The 23,665-nt window shown below is 36.8% G+C and overlaps 1 protein-coding gene across 1 annotated transcript; it reads right to left on the bottom strand.

The window, feature by feature from the left end:
• Positions 1 to 1,899: 1,899 nt before the first annotated feature.
• Positions 1,900 to 23,043, bottom strand: LOC139889190 (uncharacterized). Its single transcript, XM_071872153.1, has 2 exons — positions 22,876 to 23,043; positions 1,900 to 2,331 (listed from the first exon to the last, which is right to left on the bottom strand). Exons 1-2 carry the CDS (start codon positions 23,041 to 23,043, stop codon positions 1,900 to 1,902), a joined length of 600 nt encoding a protein of 199 aa, XP_071728254.1.
• Between the last annotated feature and the right edge of the window lie 622 nt (positions 23,044 to 23,665).

Genomic DNA, 23,665 nt, shown 5'->3' with positions numbered 1-23,665 from the left:
ACAAAATAGACACAAGTACATGAAACTACATTCTATGGTTGAATTATTAAACCGAATATGCCCCTTTTTAGTCTGGTAATCTAAGAATTAGGGAACAGACACCCTAATTGATGTGAATCCTAAAGATAGATCTATTGGGCCCAACAAGCTCCATCCAAAGTACCGGATGCTTTAGTACTTCGAATTTATCATGTCCGAAGGGAGTCCCGAAATGATGGGGATATTCTATATGCATCTTGTTAAGGTCGGTTACCAAGTGTTCACCATATGAATGATTTTTATCTCTATGCAGTTTGCGAAATGCCTGATATGAGATGGATGTTTATGAAAAGTGAAATCTTGTGGTCTATTATCACAAATTGATATACATATAGGCTAAACCTATAACTCACCAACATTTTTGTTGACGTTTTAAGCATGTTTATTCTCAGGTGATTATTAAGAGCTTCCGCTGTTGCATGCTAGATTAAGGACAAGATTTGGAGTCAGCATGCTTGTATGATAATGTTTAAAGAAAAACTGCATTCGAAAAATAAATTGTTGTAATATATTATCGTAACCCATTATGAAATGGTCGTATGTAAACGTTGTACTTTAGATTACCATTATTTGGTAATCTACGCTATATCTTTTAAACCTTTATCGATAAAGTAAAGGTTATGGTTTGTTTTAAAAATCGAATGCAGTCTTTGAAAAACGTCTCATACAGAGGTCAAAACCTCGCAACGAAACCAATTAATATGAAATGTTTATAATCGATATGAACGGGACATTTCAGTGGATGTGATTTATTTTCCCGCTCTAAAGGCGGCATTGGCTGCTCTTTCTCCGGCGCAGGCTGCGTGTTTAATTTGCTGTATTTGCTCAGCATTTGGCGACGGATGAATCAGACCGTGATGAGGCCGATGCTCAGCTTATTTATGAGCATTGTGTGTTACTTGGGATTGACAACAGATGTATTGCAAACTTGTCGGCTAAAAATGCTCGGTTAAACGGGGAGCTGGTTGCTGCAAGGGAGGCGCTGGAAACCTGCAAGGTAGCCTTGATTCGAGAGCGGGAGATTGTTAACTATCTTTATTCCGATAACAAAAGGTTGTTCGAGCTGGTGTCGACTACCTTAGGTAGTCTTACTCGCCTTCAGTTTGGCATTCCCGTTTTATTCGCACAGTTGTTGAAATCTCCCCTTATGCATCAACCGTTTTCGGCATTTGTTGAGGCCATTAAAAGGTTGACAACTTTTGAGGTTCTATATGCTAATAGGAAATGCTGCCAAGAGGATTATGGAAGAAATTAGATCCTCTTGCTGGGAGAAGTGTCAACAGGGCCACGAAGCTCTTCGTCAGATAAACTTCGATAGCCTGGACAATGTTTGTAAGGACGAAAATTCAATCGTGGAGGATATTGTAAATTTTCAACTTTAGAACTGCTTTAAGTTTTTTGTCGTTCTGTAGCTGTATGTTAAAATGTAATATCTTGTAAACGCTGGGTTTTAACGAAAACAAGTTTCTTATTTTTTGTGATGTGTGGAATGTCATGACAATAACGTAGATATCTAGACTACGCGTGAGGGTGATCGAGATATTTATACGGTAAAACCGGACCAACAATAATTTGGTCGTATTCTCTCATATATCCGAAATGGTTCTTCGAGATGAATCCTCCTACCAACGAAAGCTAGAAGGCATTTCTTCTAGTGGTAGGTCTGAAATATGCCAAAATACTTATGTTTGTGTTTGTGTCATATGCAGAGAGACATGTAGTATAAGAGAATAAATTGCCATTTTATTTGGAAATTATACTTTAAGATATTTGTACATGATTGAGTCTATACTATTTTGGCCGGGTGGGTGATCAGTCCTCCCGGTTACAGATAGTTTATTTTTTCAAATGGAAAGTGTGTCAGGGATGCCATAACAATATTCGGTCTGGTGTCTCTAGGTGGTATGCACCATAGTTGTTTATGCCGACAACATTGTAAGGTCCTTCCCAGCGGGGACCTAATTTTCCGATGTCTTGTTCTCGGTTGGCTTCGTTACTCTGTAGTACCAGGTTGTTGAGTTGAAAGTCTAATGGTTTGACTTTATTTTTATAATGGTTTACAATTTTTTGTTTCTTTTCTGCCTGACGGATGAACGCTATATTCCTGCGTTGTTTGAGGGTATCCAGGTTTTCCCTTAATGCGTCATCATTCTTTTGTTTGTCAAATGCATTTATACGTGCAGTCTGGACGATTACTTCAGTCGGAATGACTGCCTCTGTACCATATACCAGGCTGAAAGGCATTTTGTTTGTACTTTCCTTTGGGGTTTTCCGGTGGGCCCCTGATATCGGCTAAAAAACTCACGTTTTCACCTCGGTATTAAGGCCTAAAACAATAAAATTCCAAACTTTATCACCAAAATACCCACTTCGTCAGTTAAAATTAAAGAACAAGTGATTACGAAGACAACGCAAAACGAATCAAGAGAATCGGAGCTAAAATACCCGCTTGATGGATTCTTGGTTAATTAAGGAACTATTTGTTTAAACACATAAAGAATTGAACCGTTAGGATAACCGAACGTGTTCATGGAAGTCAAAATCCGACTTGGCCATGGTGTTCTTATGGTTGAACTCTTTTAAGGGCCTAACTATCTTTTAAACCCAATCACTAACGAAAGCATCAAAGCACATCACGTCTCTCGGATATGGCACGCCCTGTATTCTATTATGCTTAAGAAAGTTTAGACCTTCATGGAATGTTAATACGTCACCCAACCGAGTCGCTCAATTGGATGAGCCGTCTGAACGTGTATGCCTGTAGTCAGACTGCACGGGCGTCGGGGGTAAGGGATGTTGCTGTCTATTCAGAATCTTCAAGCCTATCGCATTACCCAGTGACATGTCTTATGACAGGGGCGTTTAGGACCAGTGTAATGAATACAAGGCCACTACCTATTCATGAGCCATCATTCCATAATCTCAGCAAAGTAACTGATGAAATCATAGCATGCGCTTGTTTTAATCTTATCTGAATTACGAATTTTATTGCATTTAAATTATTTGTCTTATAAACTAGAAAAACCCAAAAATAGGTAACAAACCACAACTCCTTCACCTTAGAATTATCTTAAGCTTTAAATATAGGTTCGATTCTACTGATATCTCAAAAATACGACCCTAGGTCATACTTCCCTTACTCATAATAATGAGTAGTACGATTTAGGCCCCGCTAAATATAAATTTAAAACCATTACCCCCTTTTGGTGACTGATTCTGACGTGTTGCGACCTAACGACACCGCACAAATAAAATCGTCCGTTTTAGCCATATCAAGGTGGTAACAAGTTTTTGGCGCCGCTTCCGGGGAACTGGTATCAGGCAATACTGCTTTTATCAAACTCATTCACAAGAATTTAGTGGTGTCTAAGAAAGAAAATTATACACTGACTTAGTTGTTAGATTTTCCGAACAGTCTCCAATTATTTTGGAACCAAAAGGATCCTACCTCTCCGTAGTCGGCCTGGCCACTTGGTTTGTTGAATAGTTTGTGCAAAGCTTTGTTATCGAAATACCAGGGAATCAGTAGCAAGAACCGAAAACATATTTAAACTCAGGATAATTAGATTAGATTACCTTAGACTACTTTAGATTAAGGCTACCTTAGATTACTTTAGAATAACCTTAGATTGCTTTAGACTAAATTAGGAACTTAGCTTATCTGCTTAAAAAATTTTTTTAAAAAAAGGGCATACCAAGTGTATGAACCAAACCCGATCTAGACTAGGGCTATTGTTATTCATACCTGATCCAGACGTAATAATCTCCAAAGCACGCAAGGAAGAACGAATCATAAATCAAATGGCGTTACACGTTACTTTAGCAGAAACACTAAACCCTTGATTGAAGGTCGAGGTGACCGATCAGATTCCCAGAGATTCAAGGACACTCGTTCGAATTAAAACGTCATATTATACAGCTCATCCAAAATGGTTGTCAATTCCATGGACTACCGAATGACGATCCTAACTCTCACCTTGATAAATTCATATCTCTTTTGAACTCCTACAAACAGCCTGGGATAGGACAAGATATAGTCCGGCTATACTTGTTCCCCTATTCTCTCACTCATCATGCACAAACATGGTTTGAAGGATTGAAAAAAGATTCCATCACGTCCTGCACGGAGATGGTTACTAAATTCCTAACCAAATATTTCCCTCCTTACAAACAAACCAAACTTAAGAATGACATCATTAACTTCAAACAAAGTTATGATGAATCTCTTTACACTGCATGTGAGCGATTCAAAATCCTGCTGAAGAAATGCCCTAATCACCTGTTGGAACGGTCAGCTCAAATATGTACCTTCCACAATGGTCTTACGGTAAATCATAGGATGAAGATCGATGCCGCAGCTCAACGAAATCTGATGAACCAAACTGCAGATGAAGCATGGGAGTTACTCGAGAATATGATAATGCATCATCATGACTGGAACAATGGTGAAACAACTACATCGTCTGCACCACTCTCCTCACTTAATAATCAAACGGAGGCCATCAAATATCTCACTGACAAGATGGAATCTCTTTCCAAACAACTCAAAGAATTGAAGACGCAACCGCAGCAAGTTAACCAGGTCCAGACCTGTGTTAATTGTACCAACCCGCAACCCGCTGAAGAATACCAAGTTGAGTACGAGAACCCTAACGGTTCAGTCTGTTACGTTCAATACCCAACTCGTCAATCAAATCCTGGATTCAATCAACAACCTAGGGTTAACCAATTCCAAAGAAACAACCAGCCTTTTCACTATCATTACCCACCTTATCCATCTCAACAATCTCATTTAACCTACGATCAACCACTTCCACTCACTGGTCCACCAGCTGAGGAAAATTCCCCAACCACCCAAATTACGAAAGTAACCAACCCTACTCTCGGGACTAATGATCAGTTGACTCAGTTCATCCAAGGACAAAAATAGTTGAATTCGAGAACTATATCTAGACATGACCAGACTGAGATACTAATGAGAAATCAATTGGCTCTGCTCAAAAGTCTAGAAACGCAGCTCGAACAGTTATCACAACGCCTTGAAACCCGACCACAGGAGAAATTACCTAGTAATACTATCCAAAATCCCCACATAGACAATCCAACTTGCCGATCACATAATTCGATATCCTAAGGGCATAGTTGAGAACGTCTTGGTGAAAGTCGACAAATTCTTGTACCCTACGGATTTCATAGTGATGGACATTAAGGAAGACCTACACACACCAATAGTGTTAGGAAGACCTTTCATGAATACGATTAGGATTGTCATTGATATGTACAATCAAACCTTGATCTTGCGATCACATGGGGAGAGCGTTACCTTTAAAATTGACCGACCTACCGATCTTTCTGGACAGGCAGAGATGTTTGCTATTTCCACCGGACGGATCACTTTCAATGATGAGTCTCCACCACCAGCCGATGATATCGAGATGGGTGTCTAATCACAGTCTGCTGATGACCTAGAAATGGAAGAAGAGGATCCCAGTAAGGAAATAGAGGAAGCGGAAGAGGAAGAACCTGAGGAGGAAGATGAAATTGGAGACGTAAAAAAAACTGCGATAATATCCTCTCTAAGCCTGGAACGTCACGAAGAATTAATGAGGCTTGAAAGAGAAGATCACAATTTAATCATTCGTTTCAAGAAGAAAATTGATAAGGCTGAGGTTAAAGATATAGAAATTGACCCTGCAAGTGTCAAAGTGAAAAACCAGAATACTGAAGAATCTCGTTCATCAAATGAATCTTCGGAAGAGTATTATTCCGATGATGACGAGGAAGAGCAACATGAAGATATTCTGGATAACTCATCCGAACCAGATCAGGAGGAGCTGGAATCTTCTTTAGATCGAATTCCGGTCATATCTACTCACTCTGACATGATAACCTTCATCAATGACACCGATGAATTTGAAGATATTCTCGAAGCCATCCGAAAATCAACAATCGATTTCACGCTACGCTTAACAGAATGAATCATGGCTATCAGAGAAGAATACAACCTCTATCTACAGAGAGAAGGCAATAATGTTGAAATCCTAGAAGAGCGCATTCAAGACTTTATTAATACCCTTCATGATCATATCTACCGCGAATAAAGGCGACGAGTGAAATGTCCCGTTCTTATTGATTAAAAACGTTCCATATTAATTGATTTTGTTGCGAGGTTTTGACCTCCATATGAGACGTTTTTCAAAGACTGCATTCATTTTAAAACAAACCATAACCTTTATTTCATCAATAAAGGTTTAAAAAGCTTTACGTAGATTATCAAATAATGATAATCTAAAATATCCTGTTTACACACGACCATTACATAATGGTTTACAATACAAATATGTTACAACAAAATAAGTTTCTTGAATGCAGTTTTTACACAATATCATACAAGCATGGACTCCAAATCTCGTCCTTATTTAAGTATGCGACAGCGGAAGCTCTTAATAATCACCTGAGAATAAACATGCTTAAAACGTCAACAAAAATGTTGGTGAGTTATAGGTTTAACCTATATATATCAAATCATAATAATAGACCACAAGATTTCATATTTCAATACACATCCCATACATAGAGATAAAAATCATTCATATGGTGAACACCTGGTAACCGACATTAACAAGATGCATATATAAGAATATCCCCATCATTCCGGGACACCCTTCGGATATGATATAAATTTCGAAGTACTAAAGCATCCGGTACTTTGGATGGGGTTTGTTAGGCCCAATTGATCTATCTTTAGAGTTCGCGTCAATTAGGGTGTCTGTTCCCTAATTCTTAGATTACAAGACTTAATAAAAAGGGGCATATTCGATTTCGATCATTCAACCATATAATGTAGTTTTGATTACTTGTGTCTATTTCGTAAAAACATTTATAAAATTTGCGCATGTATTCTCAGCCCAAAAATATAAAGGGTAAAAAGGTAAATGAAACTCACTTTCACAGATTTTTACTTCGTCGGGAAGTAAGACTTGGCCACCGGTTGATTCACGAACCTATAACAATATATACATATATATCAAAGTATGTTCAAAATATATTTACAACACTTTTAATATATTTTGATATTTTAAGTTTATTAAGTCAGATGTCCTCGTTAGTAACCTACAACTAGTTGTCCACAGTTAGATGTACAGAAATAAATCGATAAATATTATCTTGAATCAATCCACGACCCAGTGTATACGTATCTCAGTATTGATCACAACTCAAACTATATATATTTTGGAATCAACCTCAACCCTGTATAGCTAACTCCAACATTCACATATAGAGTGTCTATGGTTGTTCCGAAATATATATAGATGTGTCGACATGATAGGTCGAAACATTGTATACGTGTCTATGGTATCTCAAGATTACATAATATACAATACAAGTTGATTAAGTTATGGTTGGAATAGATTTGTTACCAATTTTCACGTAGCTAAAATGAGAAAAATTATCCAATCTTGTTTTACCCATAACTTCTTCATTTTAAATCCGTTTTGAGTGAATAAAATTGTTATGGTTTCATATTGAACTCTATTTTATGAATCTAAACAGAAAAAGTATAGGTTTATAGTCAGAAAAACAAGTTACAAGTCGTTTTTGTAAAGGTAGTCATTTCAGTCGAAAGAACGACGTCTAGATGACTATTTTAGAAAACATACTTCCACTTTGAGTTTAACCATAATTTTTGGATATAGTTTCATGTTCATAATAAAAATCATTTTCTCAGAATAACAACTTTTAAATCAAAGTTTATCATAGTTTTTAATTAACTAACCCAAAACAGCCCGCGGTGTTACTACGACGGCGTAAATCCGGTTTTACGGTATTTTTCGTGTTTCCAGGTTTTAAATCATTAAGTTAGCATATCATATAGATATAGAACATGTGTTTATTTGATTTTAAAAGTCAAGTTAGAAGGATTAACTTTTCTTTGCGAACAAGTTTAGAATTAACTAAACTATGTTCTAGTGATTACAAGTTTAAACCTTCGAATAAGATAGCTTTATATGTATGAATCGAATGATGTTATGAACATCATTACTACCTTAAGTTTCTTGGATAAACCTACTGGAAAAAAGAAAAATGGATCTAGCTTCAAAGGATCCTTGGATGGCTTGAAAGTTCTTGAAGCAGAATCATGACACGAAAACAATTTCAAGTAAGATTTCCACTCGAAATAAGATTGTTATAGTTATAGAAATTGAATTAAAGTTTGAATATGATTATTACCTTGTATTAGAAATATAACCTACTGTAAGTAACAAAGGTTTCTTGATCTTGGATGATTACTTGGAATGGATTTAGAAAACTTGGAAGTAAACTTGCAATCTTGGAAGTATTCTTGATTTTATGAAACTAGAACTTTTGGATTTTATGAAGAACACTTAGAACTTGAAGATAGAACTTGAGAGAGATCAATTAAATGAAGAAAATTGAAGAATGAAAGTATTTGTAGGTGTTTTTGGTCGTTGGTGTATGGATTAGATATAAAGGATATGTAATTTTGTTTTCATGTAAATAAGTCATGAATGATTACTCATATTTTTGTAATTTTATGAGATATTTCATGCTAGTTGCCAAATGATGGTTCCCACATGTGTTAGGTGACTCACATGGGCTGCTAAGAGCTGATCATTGGAGTGTATATACCAATAGTACATACATCTAAAAGCTGTGTATTGTACGAGTACGAATACGGGTGCATACGAGTAGAATTGTTGATGAAACTGAACGAGGATGTAATTGTAAGCATTTTTTGTCAAGTAGAAGTATTTTGATAAGTGTATTGAAGTCTTTCAAAAGTTTATAAATACATATTAAAACACTACATGCATATATATTTTAACTGAGTCGTTAAGTCATCGTTAGTCGTTACATGTAAGTGTTGTTTTGAAACCTTTAGGTTAACGATCTTGTTAAATGTTGTTAACCCAATGTTTATAATATCAAATGAGATTTTAAATTATTATATTATCATGATATTATCATGTATGAATATCTCTTAATATGATAAATATATACATTAAATGTCTTTACAACGATAATCGTTACATATATGTCTCGTTTAAAAATCATTAAGTTAGTAGTCTTGTTTTTACATATGTAGTTCATTGTTAATATACTTAATGATATGTTTACTTATCATAGTATCATGTTAACTATATATATATATATATATATATATATATATATATATATATATATATATATATATATATATATATATATATATATATATATATATATATATATATATATATATATATATATATATATATATCCATATATATGTCATCATATAGTTTTTACAAGTTTTAACGTTCGTGAATCACCGGTCAACTTGGGTGGTCAATTGTCTATATGAAACATATTTCAATTAATCAAGTCTTAACAAGTTTGATTGCTTAACATGTTGGAAACATTTAATCATGTAAATATCAATCTCAATTAATATATATAAACATGGAAAAGTTCGGGTCACTACAGTACCTACCCGTTAAATAAATTTCGTCTCGAAATTTTAAGCTGTTGAAGGTGTTGACGAATCTTCTGGAAATAGATGCGGGTATTTCTTCTTCATCTGATCTTCACGCTCCCAGGTGAACTCGGGTCCTCTACGAGCATTCCATTGAACCTTAACAATTGGTATCTTGTTTTGCTTAAGTCTTTTAACCTCACGATCCATTATTTCGACGGGTTCTTCGATGAATTGGAGTTTTTCGTTGATTTGGATTTCATCTAACGGAATAGTGAGATCTTCTTTAGCAAAACATTTCTTCAAATTCGAGACGTGGAAAGTGTTATGTACAGCCGCGAGTTGTTGAGGTAACTCAAGTCGGTAAGCTACTGGTCCGACACGATCAATAATCTTGAATGGTCCAATATACCTTGGATTTAATTTCCCTCGTTTACCAAATCGAACAACGCCTTTCCAAGGTGCAACTTTAAGCATGACCATCTCTCCAATTTCAAATTCAATATCTTTTCTTTTAATGTCAGCGTAGCTCTTTTGTCGACTTTGGGCGGTTTTCAACCGTTGTTGAATTTGGATGACCTTCTCGGTAGTATCTTGTATAATCTCCGGACCCGTAATCTGTCTATCCCCCACTTCACTCCAAAAAATCGGAGACCTGCACTTTCTACCATAAAGTGCTTCAAACGGCGCCATCTCAATGCTTGAATGGTAGCTGTTGTTGTAGAAAAATTCTGCTAACGGTAGATGTCGATCCCAACTGTTTCCGAAATCAATAACACATGCTCGTAGCATGTCTTCAAGCGTTTGTATCGTCCTTTCGCTCTGCCCATCAGTTTGTGGATGATAGGCAGTACTCATGTCTAGACGAGTTCCTAATGCTTGCTGTAATGTCTGCCAGAATCTTGAAATAAATCTGCCATCCCTATCAGAGATAATAGAGATTGGTATTCCATGTCTGGAGACGACTTCCTTCAAATACAGTCGTGCTAACTTCTCCATCTTGTCATCTTCTCTTATTGGCAGGAAGTGTGCTGATTTGGTGAGACGATCAACTATTACCCAAATAGTATCAAAACCACTTGCAGTCCTTGGCAATTTAGTGATGAAATCCATGGTAATGTTTTCCCATTTCCATTTCGGGATTTCGGGTTGTTGAAGTAGACCTGATGGTTTTTGATGCTCAGCTTTGACCTTAGAACACATCAAACATTCTCCTACGTATTTAGCAACATCGGCTTTCATACCCGGCCACCAAAAATGTTTCTTGAGATCCTTGTACATCTTCCCCGTTCCAGGATGTATTGAGTATCTGGTTTTATGAGCTTCTCTAAGTACCATTTCTCTCATATCTCCAAATTTTGGTACCCAAATCCTTTCAGCCCTATACCGGGTTCCGTCTTCCCAAATATTAAGATGCTTCTCCGATCCTTTGGGTATTTCATCCTTTAAATTTCCCTCTTTTAAAACTCCTTGTGGCGCCTCCTTTATTTGAGTAGTAAGGTTATTGTGAATCATTATATTCATAGATTTTACTCGAATGGGTTCTCTGTCCTTCCTGCTCAAGGCGTCGGCTACCACATTTGCCTTCCCCGGGTGATAACGAATCTCAAAGTCGTAATCATTCAACAATTCAATCCACCTACGCTGCCTCATGTTCAGTTGTTTCTGATTAAATATGTATTGAAGACTTTTATGGTCGGTATATATAATACGTTTGACCCCATATAAGTAGTGCCTCCAAGTCTTTAATGCAAAAACAACCGCGCCTAATTCCAAATCATGCGTCGTATAATTTTGTTCGTGAATCTTCAATTGTCTAGACGCATAAGCAATCACCTTCATTCATTGCATTAATACACAACCGAGACCTTGCTTTGATGCGTCACAATAAATCACAAAATCATCATTCCCTTCAGGCAATGACAATATAGGTGCCGTAGTTAGCTTTTTCTTCAATAACTGAAACGCTTTCTCTTGTTCATCATTCCATTCAAATTTCTTTCCTTTATGCGTTAATGCAGTCAAGGGTTTTGCTATTCTGGAAAAGTCTTGGATGAACCTTCTGTAGTAACCAGCTAGTCCTAAAAACTGGCGTATGTGTTTCGGAGTTTTTGGGGTTTCCCACTTTTCAACAGTTTCTATCTTTGCCGGATCCACCTTAATACCTTCTTTGTTCACTATGTGACCGAGGAATTGAACTTCTTCCAACCAAAATGCACACTTTGAAAACTTAGCATACAATTCTTCCTTCCTTAATACTTCTAACACCTTTCTCAAATGTTCACCGTGTTCTTGGTCATTCTTTGAGTAAATAAGTATGTCATCAATGAAAACAATGACAAACTTGTCAAGTTATGGTCCACACACTCGGTTCATAAGGTCCATGAACACAGCTGGTGGATTAGTTAAACCAAACGGCATGACCATAAACTCGTAATGACCGTAACGTGTTCTGAAAGCAGTCTTTGGAATATCATCTTCTTTCACCCGCATTTGATGATACCCGGAACGTAAGTCAATCTTTGAATAACCAGATGAGCCTTGTAGTTGATCAAATAAGTCGTCGATTCTCGATAGTGTGTAGCGGTTCTTGATGGTAAGTTTGTTCAACTCTCGGTAGTCGATACACAACCTGAATGTACCATCTTTCTTCTTGACAAACAAAACAGGAGCTCCCCACGGTGATGTGCTTGGTCGAATGAAACCACGCTCTAAAAGTTCTTGTAATTGGCTTTGCAGTTCTTTCATCTCGCTGGGTGCGAGTCTGTAAGGAGCACGAGCTATTGGTGCAGCTCCTGGTACAAGATCTATTTGAAATTCAACGGATCGATGTGGGGGTAATCCTGGTAATTCTTTCGGAAATACATCGGGAAATTCTTTTGCAATGGGAACATCATTGATGCTCTTTTCTTCAGTTTGTACTTTCTCGACGTGTGCTAGAACAGCATAGCAACCTTTTCTTATTAGTTTTTGTGCCTTCAAATTAATAATAAGATGTAGCTTCGTGTTGCCCTTTTCTCCGTACACCATTAAGGGTTTTCCTTTTTCTCATATAATGCGAATTGCATTTTTGTAACAAACGATCTCTGCTTTCACTTCTTTCAACCAGTCCATACCAATTATCACATCAAAACTCCCTAACTCTACTGGTATCAAATCAATCTTAAATGTTTCGCTAACCAGTTTAATTTCTCGATTCCGACATATATTATCTGCTGAAATTAATTTACCATTTGCTAATTCGAGTAAAAATTTACTATCCAAAGGCGTCAATGGACAACTTAATTTAGCACAAAAATCTCTACTCATATAGCTTCTATCCGCACCCGAATCAAATAAAACGTAAGCAGATTTATTGTCAATAAGAAACGTACCCGTAACAAGCTCCGGGTCTTCCTGTGCCTCTGCCGAATTAATATTGAAAACTCTTCCGCGGCCTTGTCCATTCGTGTTCTCCTGGTTCGGTCAATTTCTAATAATGTGGCCCGGTTTTCTACATTTATAACAAACTACATTGGCATAACTTGCTCTGACACTACTTGCTCCGCCATTACTCATTCCGACACCATTTGTTCCTTTCGTTCTATTAACCCCTGGTCCGTAGACCTCACACTTCGCCGCGCTATGACCATTTCTTTTACACTTGTTGCAAAATTTGGTGCAGAACCCCGAGTGATACTTTTCACACCTTTGGCATAGCTGCTTCTGATTGTTGTTGTTATTGCGGTTATTATTGTTATTGGGATGATTGTTGTAGTTGCTGTTGTTGTTGTTGTTGTTGTTGTTGTTGTTGTTGTTGGGCCGTTTGTTGTAGTTGCGATTGATGTTGCGATTGTTGGGATAATTGTTGCGATTATTGTTGTAATTGCTGCTGTTGTTGTATTGGTGATTCTTATCATCGTTTTCCTCCCACTTTCTTTTGACTTGCTTCACATTGGCCTCTTCAGCAGTCTGTTCTTTAATTCTTTCTTCAATCTGGTTCACTAGTTTGTGAGCCATTCTACATGCCTGTTGTATGGAGGCGGGCTCGTGTGAACTTATATCTTCTTGGATTCTTTCCGGTAATCCTTTCACAAACGCGTCGATCTTCTCTTCCTCATCTTCGAACGCTCCCGGACACAAAAGGCATAATTCTATGAATCGTCTTTCATACGTGGTAATATCAAATCCTTGGGTTCGTAACCCTCTAAGTTCTGTCTTGAGCTTATTGACCTCGGTTCTGGGACGGTACTTCTCGTTCATCAAGTGCTTGAATGCTGACCACGGTAGTGCATACGCATCGTCTTGTCCCACTTGCTCTAGATAGGTATTCCACCATGTTAACGCAGAACCTGTGAAGGTATGCGTAGCGTACTTCACTTTGTCCTATTCAGTACACTTACTTATGGCAAACACCGATTCGACCTTCTCGGTCCACCGTTTCAATCCGATTGGTCCTTCGGTTCCATCAAATTCCAAAGGTTTGCTGGCAGTGAATTCTTTGTAGGTGCATCCTACACGATTTTCTGTACTGCTAGATCCAAGGTTATTGTTGGTATGTAGCGCAGCCTGTACTGCGGCTATGTTTGAAGCTAGAAAAGTACGGAATTCCTCTTCATTCATATTCACGGTGTGTCGAGTAGTCGGTGTCATTTCCTTCAAAATAGTCAAATGGAACAAGTTAATCATACAGAATATTAAGAGTAGTTAATAGTATTTCGTAGCATAATATGAACTCATTTATAAAAGCTTTTCTTCATATTAGCGTTTTATAAGTTTAAATTCGGGTAGTACCTACCCGTTAAGTTCATACTTAGTAGCTAATATACAATTCAACTACTACAATTCTATATGAAAAACTGATTATAATAATATTTCGCGTTCAAACTTTTACACAATATTTTACAAACTTACAATACCGTTTATTTTACATATAGCATGAAATATAGGACACAATAAATTTGATACAAGATGGTTGTGAAGATAATTCTAGCTAGTACACAAGTCGTTCAGCAAAGGCAATAAAGACACGTAATTCATACGTCCAGAAACAAGTCATGCATTCTGGTTTTACTAGGATTACTTCCCATCCTTGGTCTTGTGGAACATAACCGTTATGGCCGTTGATAAGACAGCGTGTTGTAACGTCGTCAAGGGGACGAGGGTTACGTAATGTCCAACAGTCCCGTAACAATCTAAAAACCTCATTTCTTACCCCAATTACCGACTCCGTCACTTGTGGGAACGTTTTGTTTAATAGTTGTAGCCCGATGTTCTTGTTCTCACTTTGTTGAGAAGCGAACATTACTAATCCGTAAGCATAACATGCTTCTTTATGTTGCATGTTAGCCGCTTTTTCTAAATCACGAAATCCAATATTTGGATATATTGAGTCAAAATAATTTCTTAACCCATTGCGTAAAATAGCATTTGGGTTCCCCGCAATATATGCGTCAAAGTAAACACATCGTAACTTATGGATTTCCCAGTGTGATATCCCCCATCTTTCGAACGAAAGCCTTTTATAAACCAAGGCATTCTTGGAACGTTCTTCGATTGTCTTACAAACTGATCTCGCCTTAAATAGTTGTGCCGAAGAATTCTGACCGACTCTAGACAAGATTTCAATAATCATGTCTCCGGGTAGGTCTCTTAAAATATTGGGTTGTCTATCCATTTTGTGTTTTTATACTGTAAAATAGACAAGAGTTAGATTCATAAAAAAAAAATACTTATTAATACAAGCAATTTTTACATATATCAGAAAGCATAAGCACACTATATTACATATATTACACCACACGAATACAACTATCTTATTCCGACTCGCTTGTTTCTTCTTCTTCGGTTTTGGTTCGTTTTGCCAAGTTTCTAGGGATATATGATGTTCCCCTAATACGAGCCGTCGTTTTCCACATTGGTTTAGAAAAACCTGGTGGTTTGGAGGTTCCCGGGTCATTGTTACAACTTAAGGACTTCGGGGGTTGACGATACATATAAAGTTCATCGGGGTTGGAATTAGATTTCTCTATTTTTATGCCCTTTCCCTTATTATTTTCTTTTGCCTTTTTAAATTCAGTTGGGGTAATTTCTATAACATCATCGGAATTCTCGTCGGAATCCGATTCATCGGAGAATTGGTAATCCTCCCAATATTTTGCTTCCTTGGCGGAAACACCATTGACCATAATTAACCTTGGTTGGTTGGTTGAGGATTTTCTTTTACTTAACCGTTTTATTATTTCCCCCACCGGTTCTATTTCTTCATCCTGTTCCGATTCTTCTTCCGGTTCCGATTCTTCTTCCGGTTCCGACTCTTCTTCTGGTTCCTCTTCGGGAACTTGTGAATCAGTCCACGAATCATTCCAATTTACATTTGACTCTTCATTATTATTAGGTGAGTCAATGGGACTTGTTCTAGAGGTAGACATCTATCACATAATATCAAACGCGTTAAGAGATTAATATATCACATAATATTCACATGTTAAAAATATATAGTTTCCAACAAAATTTGTTAAGCAATCATTTTTCAAGTAAACACGGTCGAAGTCCAGACTCACTAATGCATCCTAACAAACTCGATAAGACACACTAATGCAAAATTCTGGTTCTCTAAGACCAACGCTCGGATACCAACTGAAATGTCCCGTTCTTATTGATTAAAAACGTTCCATATTAATTGATTTCGTTGCGAGGTTTTGACCTCTATATGAGACGTTTTTCAAAGACTGCATTCATTTTAAAACAAACCATAACCTTTATTTCATCAATAAAGGTTTAAAAAGCTTTACGTAGATTATCAAATAATGATAATCTAAAATATCCTGTTTACACACGACCATTACATAATGGTTTACAATACAAATATGTTACAACAAAATAAGTTTCTTGAATGCAGTTTTTACACAATATCATACAAGAACGACGTAACAAAAATCATTATCCAATCTTGTTTTACCCATAACTTCTTCATTTTAAATCCGTTTTGAATGAATCAAATTGTTATGGTTTCATATTGAACTCTATTTTATGAATCTAAACAGAAAAAATATAGGTTTATAGTCGGAAAAATAAGTTACAAGTCGTTTTTGTAAAGGTAGTCATTTCAGTCGAAAGAACGACGTTTAGATGACCATTTTAGAAAACATACTTCCACTTTGAGTTTAACCATAATTTTTGGATATAGTTTCATGTTCATAATAAAAATCATTTTCTCAGAATAAAAACTTTTAAATCAAAGTTTATCATAGTTTTTAATTAACTAACCCAAAACAGCCCGCGGTGTTACTACGACGGCGTAAATCTTGTTTTACGGTATTTTTCGTGTTTCCAGGTTTTAAATCATTAAGTTAGCATATCATATAGATATAGAACATGTGTTTAGTTGATTTTAAAAGTCAAGTTAGAAGGATTAACTTTTGTTTGCGAACAAGTTTAGAATTAACTAAACTATGTTCTAGTGATTACAAGTTTAAACCTTCGAATAAGATAGCTTTATATGTATGAATCGAATGGTGTTATGAACATCATTACTACCTTAAGTTCCTTGGATAAACCTACTGGAAAAAAGAAAAATGGATCTAGCTTCAAAGGATCCTTGGATGGCTTGAAAGTTCTTGAAGCAGAATCATGACACGAAAACAATTTCAAGTAAGATTTTCACTCGAAATAAGATTGTTATAGTTGTAGAAATTGAATTAAAGTTTGAATATGATTATTACCTTGTATTAGAAATATAACCTACTGTAAGTAACAAAGGTTTCTTGATCTTGGATGATTACTTGGAATGGATTTAGAAAACTTGGAAGTAAACTTGCAATCTTGGAAGTATTCTTGATTTTATGAAACTAGAACTTTTGGAATTTATGAAGAACACTTAGAACTTGAAGATAGAACTTGAGAGAGATCAATTAGATGAAGAAAATTGAAGAATGAAAGTGTTTGTAGGTGTTTTTGGTCGTTGGTCTATGGATTAGATATAAAGGATATGTAATTTTGTTTTCATGTAAATAAGTCATGAATGATTACTCATTTTTTTGTAATATTATGAGATATTTCATGCTAGTTGCCAAATGATGGTTCCTACATGTGTTAGGTGACTCACATGGGCTGCTAAGAGCTGATCATTGGAGTGTATATACCAATAGTACATACATCTAAAAGCTGTGTATTGTACGAGTACGAATACGGGTGCATACGAGTAGAATTGTTGATGAAACTGAACGAGGATATAATTGTAAGCATTTTTGTTAAGTAGAATTATTTTGATAAGTGTCTTGAAGTCTTTCAAAAGTGTATAAATACATATTAAAACACTACATGTATATACATTTTAACTGAGTCGTTAAGTCATCGTTAGTCGTTACATGTAAGTGTTGTTTTGAAACCTTTAGGTTAACGATCTTGTTAAATGTTGTTAACCCAATGTTTATAATATTAAATGAGATTTTAAATTATTATATTATCATGATATTATCATGTATGAATATCTCTTAATATGATATATATACATTAAATGTCTTTACAACGATAATCGTTACATATATGTCTCGTTTAAAAATCATTAAGTTAGTAGTCTTGTTTTTACATATGTAGTTCATTGTTAATATAATTAATGATATGTTTACTTATCATAGTATCATGTTAACTATATATATATATATATATATATATATATATATATATATATATATATATATATATATATATATATATATATATATCCATATATATGTCATCATATAGTTTTTACAAGTTTTAACGTTCGTGAATCACCGGTCAACTTGGGTGGTCAATTGTCTATATGAAACATATTTTAATTAATCAAGTCTTAACAAGTTTGATTGCTTAACATGTTGGAAACATTTAATCATGTAAATATCAATCTCAATTAATATATATAAACATGGAAAAGTTCGGGTCACTACAACGAGAGCATAACTCAGTGGTTTGTACTATTCTAGAGACAAGATTTTGTCGAGATCGGAAGTTCATTTACTCTAAGGTCTACAACACCTTAGCCGGATCTGCACTTCCGTTCTCAGCAAATCAACGAGTACTACTGACTCTCATCCAGAAGCATATGGATCTCTCCACCGGACGCCCGACTTATCACTCAGACTTCCAAATGATCGAGGATATTCACAGCTTCTTCGCTCTCTTGGAAAGAGATAATTTCGAAAGCACACTTGAGAGGCTAGTTATTTAAATAACAATTGATTACCACGCTGATCTGATAATCAAAGAGTTACATGACGTAGTGGCAGAAGAAGGAAGACGCATTAATCTATTCTCACATCTTGAACCATATCGAGTCAACATTGCCACCTATGTTACGAAACAGATAGCACGTATCTTTCACGAATCCACATATCCAAGTTTCATATTTAAAGCGGGATGTCGGGAGATATACTCAAAGACGGTGACATTAATGCTTGGGTCAGGGCTGCTCTTCACTTCTTTTCAGCTTCGCCTCTTGACTGATCTGTGCAAGGCTACAGACTCCTACTGTGGAGACCACCGATCAGAAGATTTTGAAATACTGAAGATACAATTTTTGACACTATTTGAAGATCTCCGAAATGAACATCCTATCAGAGAAGTAATCACCACCAGCACTGCCTCGATGATTGACATTCATGGATCAATCAGCAGAGCAGTGGATCATATTCTTACCGGACTTCAAGATTTGTCACGAGCCAAAACCGCGCATTATCTCTCTTTCAGAAGATCTTCAAGAGAAGTACCGGATCTTCTACCGCTTTTGGTCTGACACTTTCTCAGGATTTATCCACCAAGACTCACATTCCCTCTAGAAGACCAAGATCACAACTACCAGAGGGGAATGTCTGCTTTTTAAGCATCACTACGGTCGAGCCAACGACCTTAAACAAAATCGCTTCTCGGGAGGAAACCCTTGCAATAAAGTAGAGTAGAAGAATAAAGGATGACAAATGAGCCGATCAATAAAGGATGTAACTTCCAAGATTGCTGAAACAACCTGTCTTCATCCGCTAGGGGTACTCCTTTCTTCCCGTTACTAGCTCAAATTTTAAATTATGCCACATCCTAGCTTATCACTAAGTGTGGGATGCCAACCCAAATAATCACTAGACAAATATTCCCAAATCTTCAACTAAAACTCCTAAGTGTGGGATACACTAGGAACATTGAGGACAATGTTCGTCTAAGTGTGGGATGTTGGTATAAACTTTTTATGCTATATTAAAATAACCCATTACGAAGATTCTAAGTTCTTAAGCCAAATTTAAAAATTTTTAACAAGGGAAAGCCTTTTCAAAAAAGTATTTTTGAAAACCTAAAACGTTTGTAAATAAAATTAAGGCTTAAGTAAGGTAGAAATCTTGTTGGGACGAACCAAATCTCTAATAGAGCATTGCATGACTAGACATTATCGACCTAAATTGATTATGGTGAGGCACCCAAATAAGATCAGCATTCATCTTTAATGCTTCGCTATTTTCCGTTGAGAGTGCCGATGTCTGTACTTAGAATCAGAACTTGCTCTAGATCTACATTTCCAAGTAACGAAATGTGATTCGATCATGATCAGAAGAGCTAACCATTTGTCAAAATAAGCCTTTCACACCTCCACTACTTCTTCCATACTAACTCATCCACATCATCTTTACTAGCACTCGAAAAATTCAGAAAATGAGATTCCTTGCGAAAATCCGATGTTATAAAACTCTCAAGTATCATGACAAAAGAATTTTTTCCTATTCCACTGCAAGGGTACGAAACTACGTAGAAGCAATGTCCGCTAAAATCAGTGTCTTGAAAAAGTTTACCGGTAAAATGTTTCTCGAGATAAAAATCTCCAAAAAAAAAATCAAAGCTCTGAAAAATGGAGCATAACTTATAAAGAGAAACGCCGAAGAAGAAATTGACCACAAATGTTCAAAAGTGCTTCCTAAAAATATCAGCACTCCTATCTATCTTAAATTTTCTGAAATTCCGAATGAAAGTCTTTAAAAGACTATATTACCCTTTTCTCACCCCCTTAAAACAACTTCACCACCACTCCAAAATTCCTTTCCATCATTGACAAATGACCTAGAAGCTATGGTCACTACCGTTCTCACATTATTAGCAAGGATTTGAGTCTTTATCAAGCCTATGACGATGGGTGCAATGTGACTGGCTATGAGTGAATTCATTTTTTAGATCTATAGGAAACCCTAAACACTTGTGTGATTTGAGTGGCCCGTGAAAGCTAGCCTAAGTCATGTAACCTCCTCGCATGCTTGCAGAGATAGTTTCAACCCTAACATAGATAAATTACCTTACCTTTCGCTCTTATAATAAAAGGCAAACAGCTTAGGCTATTAGAAAAGAAACTCCGAAAAGATTTCTTTAAGTAAAAACGAGAAGTTGGCTTGAGGACATGCAAAGTCTAAGTGTGGGATATTTGATATCGGCTAAAAAGTCATGTTTTCACCTCGGTATTAAGGGGAAAAAACAATAAAGTTCCAAACTTTATCGCCAAAATACCCGCTTCGTCGGTTAAAATTAAAGAACAAGTGATTACGAAGACGGCGCAAAAAGAATCAAGAGAATCGAAGCTAAAACGAAGATTTTAGAGAGAAAACGGTGAAAGACAAGAAATCAAGTTATGATCCAGTGAATTCAGCAAACCAGGGCAGTCCAAACGGCTTGCCAAATGTCCTGTCACTAGGGAAAAAGGCCTGCCACACGGCCAAGGCAAACAGCACAAGAAACGAGTGGCCTGGTCAAACGGCCCCTGCAAACGGGCTGCCAAACGGCCTGCCAGCCATTTGCAGGTAAATTTCAAGTCTATTTAAAGGGTCTTTGTCATCCATTTTTACACACACTTCAATTCACTTCTTTCTCTCTCTTTCTACAATACCTTCGACTCCGTGCGGGAAACCTAGTGCCCGGAGAAGAACGCCAAAGATTGTATTAGGAGCGGTCTGAAGTTTGAAGTTGTCGCTTTTGTATTCGAAACTCGTTTAATTTACTGGTACTTCTATCCTTTGTCTTTATATAATGTTTTCCATCATTATGCCTTGTGATATTGTTGCCATGATTAGCAAGTAGTTTCTTTAGTGTATGCTATGATGTAGTCAGTCATAATGCGGAAATAATATTATGGTTTGTGTATGTTGTCAATATGCTCTCGGTTATGCTTTAAACTCAATCACTTTTCTAACTAATAGAACGTAGTTATTGGCTCTGTTATTGGGAAGTCGCGAACCCCGATCCAGAGTACACTATCTATGTCACCCCTTGGTAAAAGAAGTCTATCGGATACAACGTAAGTTTGACAAAGGCACACCGGTTGTAGTAAGTCCACCAAGCCTTGGATTCTGATTGAGGACTCTTTCGTAGTGAAACATCTAACTAGACCCCTAATACATTGTCGGTCCTAGACCATGCTAGTGTAGTCACTAAGCATATAAACTTCGTATATGCACGCTGAAGCACAACGGTTGTTTTAAGTTATACCTCTACTAAGTAAGGCCATGGAACCCAGTCAGTGCTTACTAGTACACTTCACCATAACGCGGTCTCAAGCATTGCACCCCGCTTGAGGGATTCTTGGTTAATTAAGGAACTGTTTGTTTAAACACATAAAGGATTGGACCGTTAGGATAACCGAACATGTTCATGGAAGTCAAAATCCGACTTGGCATGGTGTTCTTATGGTTGAACTCTTTTAAGGGCCTAACTATCTTTTAAACCCAATCACTAATGAAAGCATCAAAGCACATCACGTCTCTCGAATATGGCATGCCCTGTATTCTATTATGCTTAAGAAAGTTTAGACCTTTGTGGAATATTAATACGTCACCCAACCGAGTCACTCAATTGGATGAGCCGTCTGAACATGTATGCCTGTAGTCAGACTGCACGGGCGTTGGGGGTATGGGACGTTGCTGTCTATTCAGAATCTTCAAGCCTATCGCATTACCCAGTGACGTTTCTTATGACAGGGGTGTTTAGGACCAGTGTAATGAATACAAGGCCACTACCTATTCATGAGCCAACATTCCATAATCTCGACAATGTAACTGATGAAATCATAGCATGCGCTTGTTTTAACCTTATATGAATTACTAATTTTATTGCATTTAAATTATTTGTCTTATAAACTAGAAAACCCCAAAAATAGGTAACAAACCACTACTCCTTCACCTTAGAATTATCTTAAGCTTTAAATATAGGTTCAATTCTACTGATATCTCAAAAATACGACCCTAGGTCATACTTCCCTTACTCATAATAAGGAGTAGTACAATTTAGGCCCCGCTAAATATAAATTTAAAACCATTACCCCCTTTTGGGGACTGATTCTGACGTGTTGCGAACTAACGACACCGCACAAATAAAACCGTCTGTTTTGGCCATATCAGCCTCACGTAAAGAAGTTCATCTACCCATCCTTGTTGGTGTTTTCCCAGTCTAGCCTTGATTCCGGCCACAATATCTCTGTTGGTGACTTCAACCTGGCTATTAGCTTGTGGATACACCACATAGGTGAATGATTGTTTGTTGTCCATGTTAATGCACCAATCCCTGAATGAGTTATGTGCAAATTGAGTGCCGTTATCACTGACTATCTCTCGGGGCAAACCGAAACGACAAACTATGTTTTCCCACACAAAGGTGAGGATTTTTCTTCCGGTAATCGTGCTTAGTGGTTTGCTTCGACCCATTTGGTGAAGTAGTCGATTGCTATGACTAGGAATTTAACGTTTCCGACACCCTTTGGAAATGGTCCTACAATATCGATTCCCCATTTGCAGAATGGCCAGGCTGCCTGAATCAGGATCATATTGTGTCAAGGAGACCTATTGACGAGGGCATGTATTTGGCACACCTCACAATTCACTATTATTTCATACGTGTCTCGCTACATTTGCGGCCGGAAATAACCCATTATTTTGACTCTTTAACCACCGTTTTATAGCCAATGTGTGTTGAGTAGGCTCCTTTGTGCATTTCCTGTACGATCTCTTTAGTCTGTGTTGGTCTGACACATCTTAAATATGGTTCCGTGAATGACTTCTGATATAGTGTACCATCTTGGAAGTGATACACTAGTGCTTGCAATTTGTATTCTGGGAGAATACCCTTACTGAGATATTGTACGAACGGGGTCATCCAACAGTCTCCTTCTTC

This window comes from Rutidosis leptorrhynchoides, chromosome 2 (genome assembly GCF_046630445.1).
Source record: "Rutidosis leptorrhynchoides isolate AG116_Rl617_1_P2 chromosome 2, CSIRO_AGI_Rlap_v1, whole genome shotgun sequence".
NCBI classification, from domain to species: Eukaryota; Viridiplantae; Streptophyta; class Magnoliopsida; order Asterales; family Asteraceae; genus Rutidosis; species Rutidosis leptorrhynchoides.
Note: the sequence above shows the minus strand (reverse complement) of the source record. Positions and strands in the feature narration are given on the sequence as shown.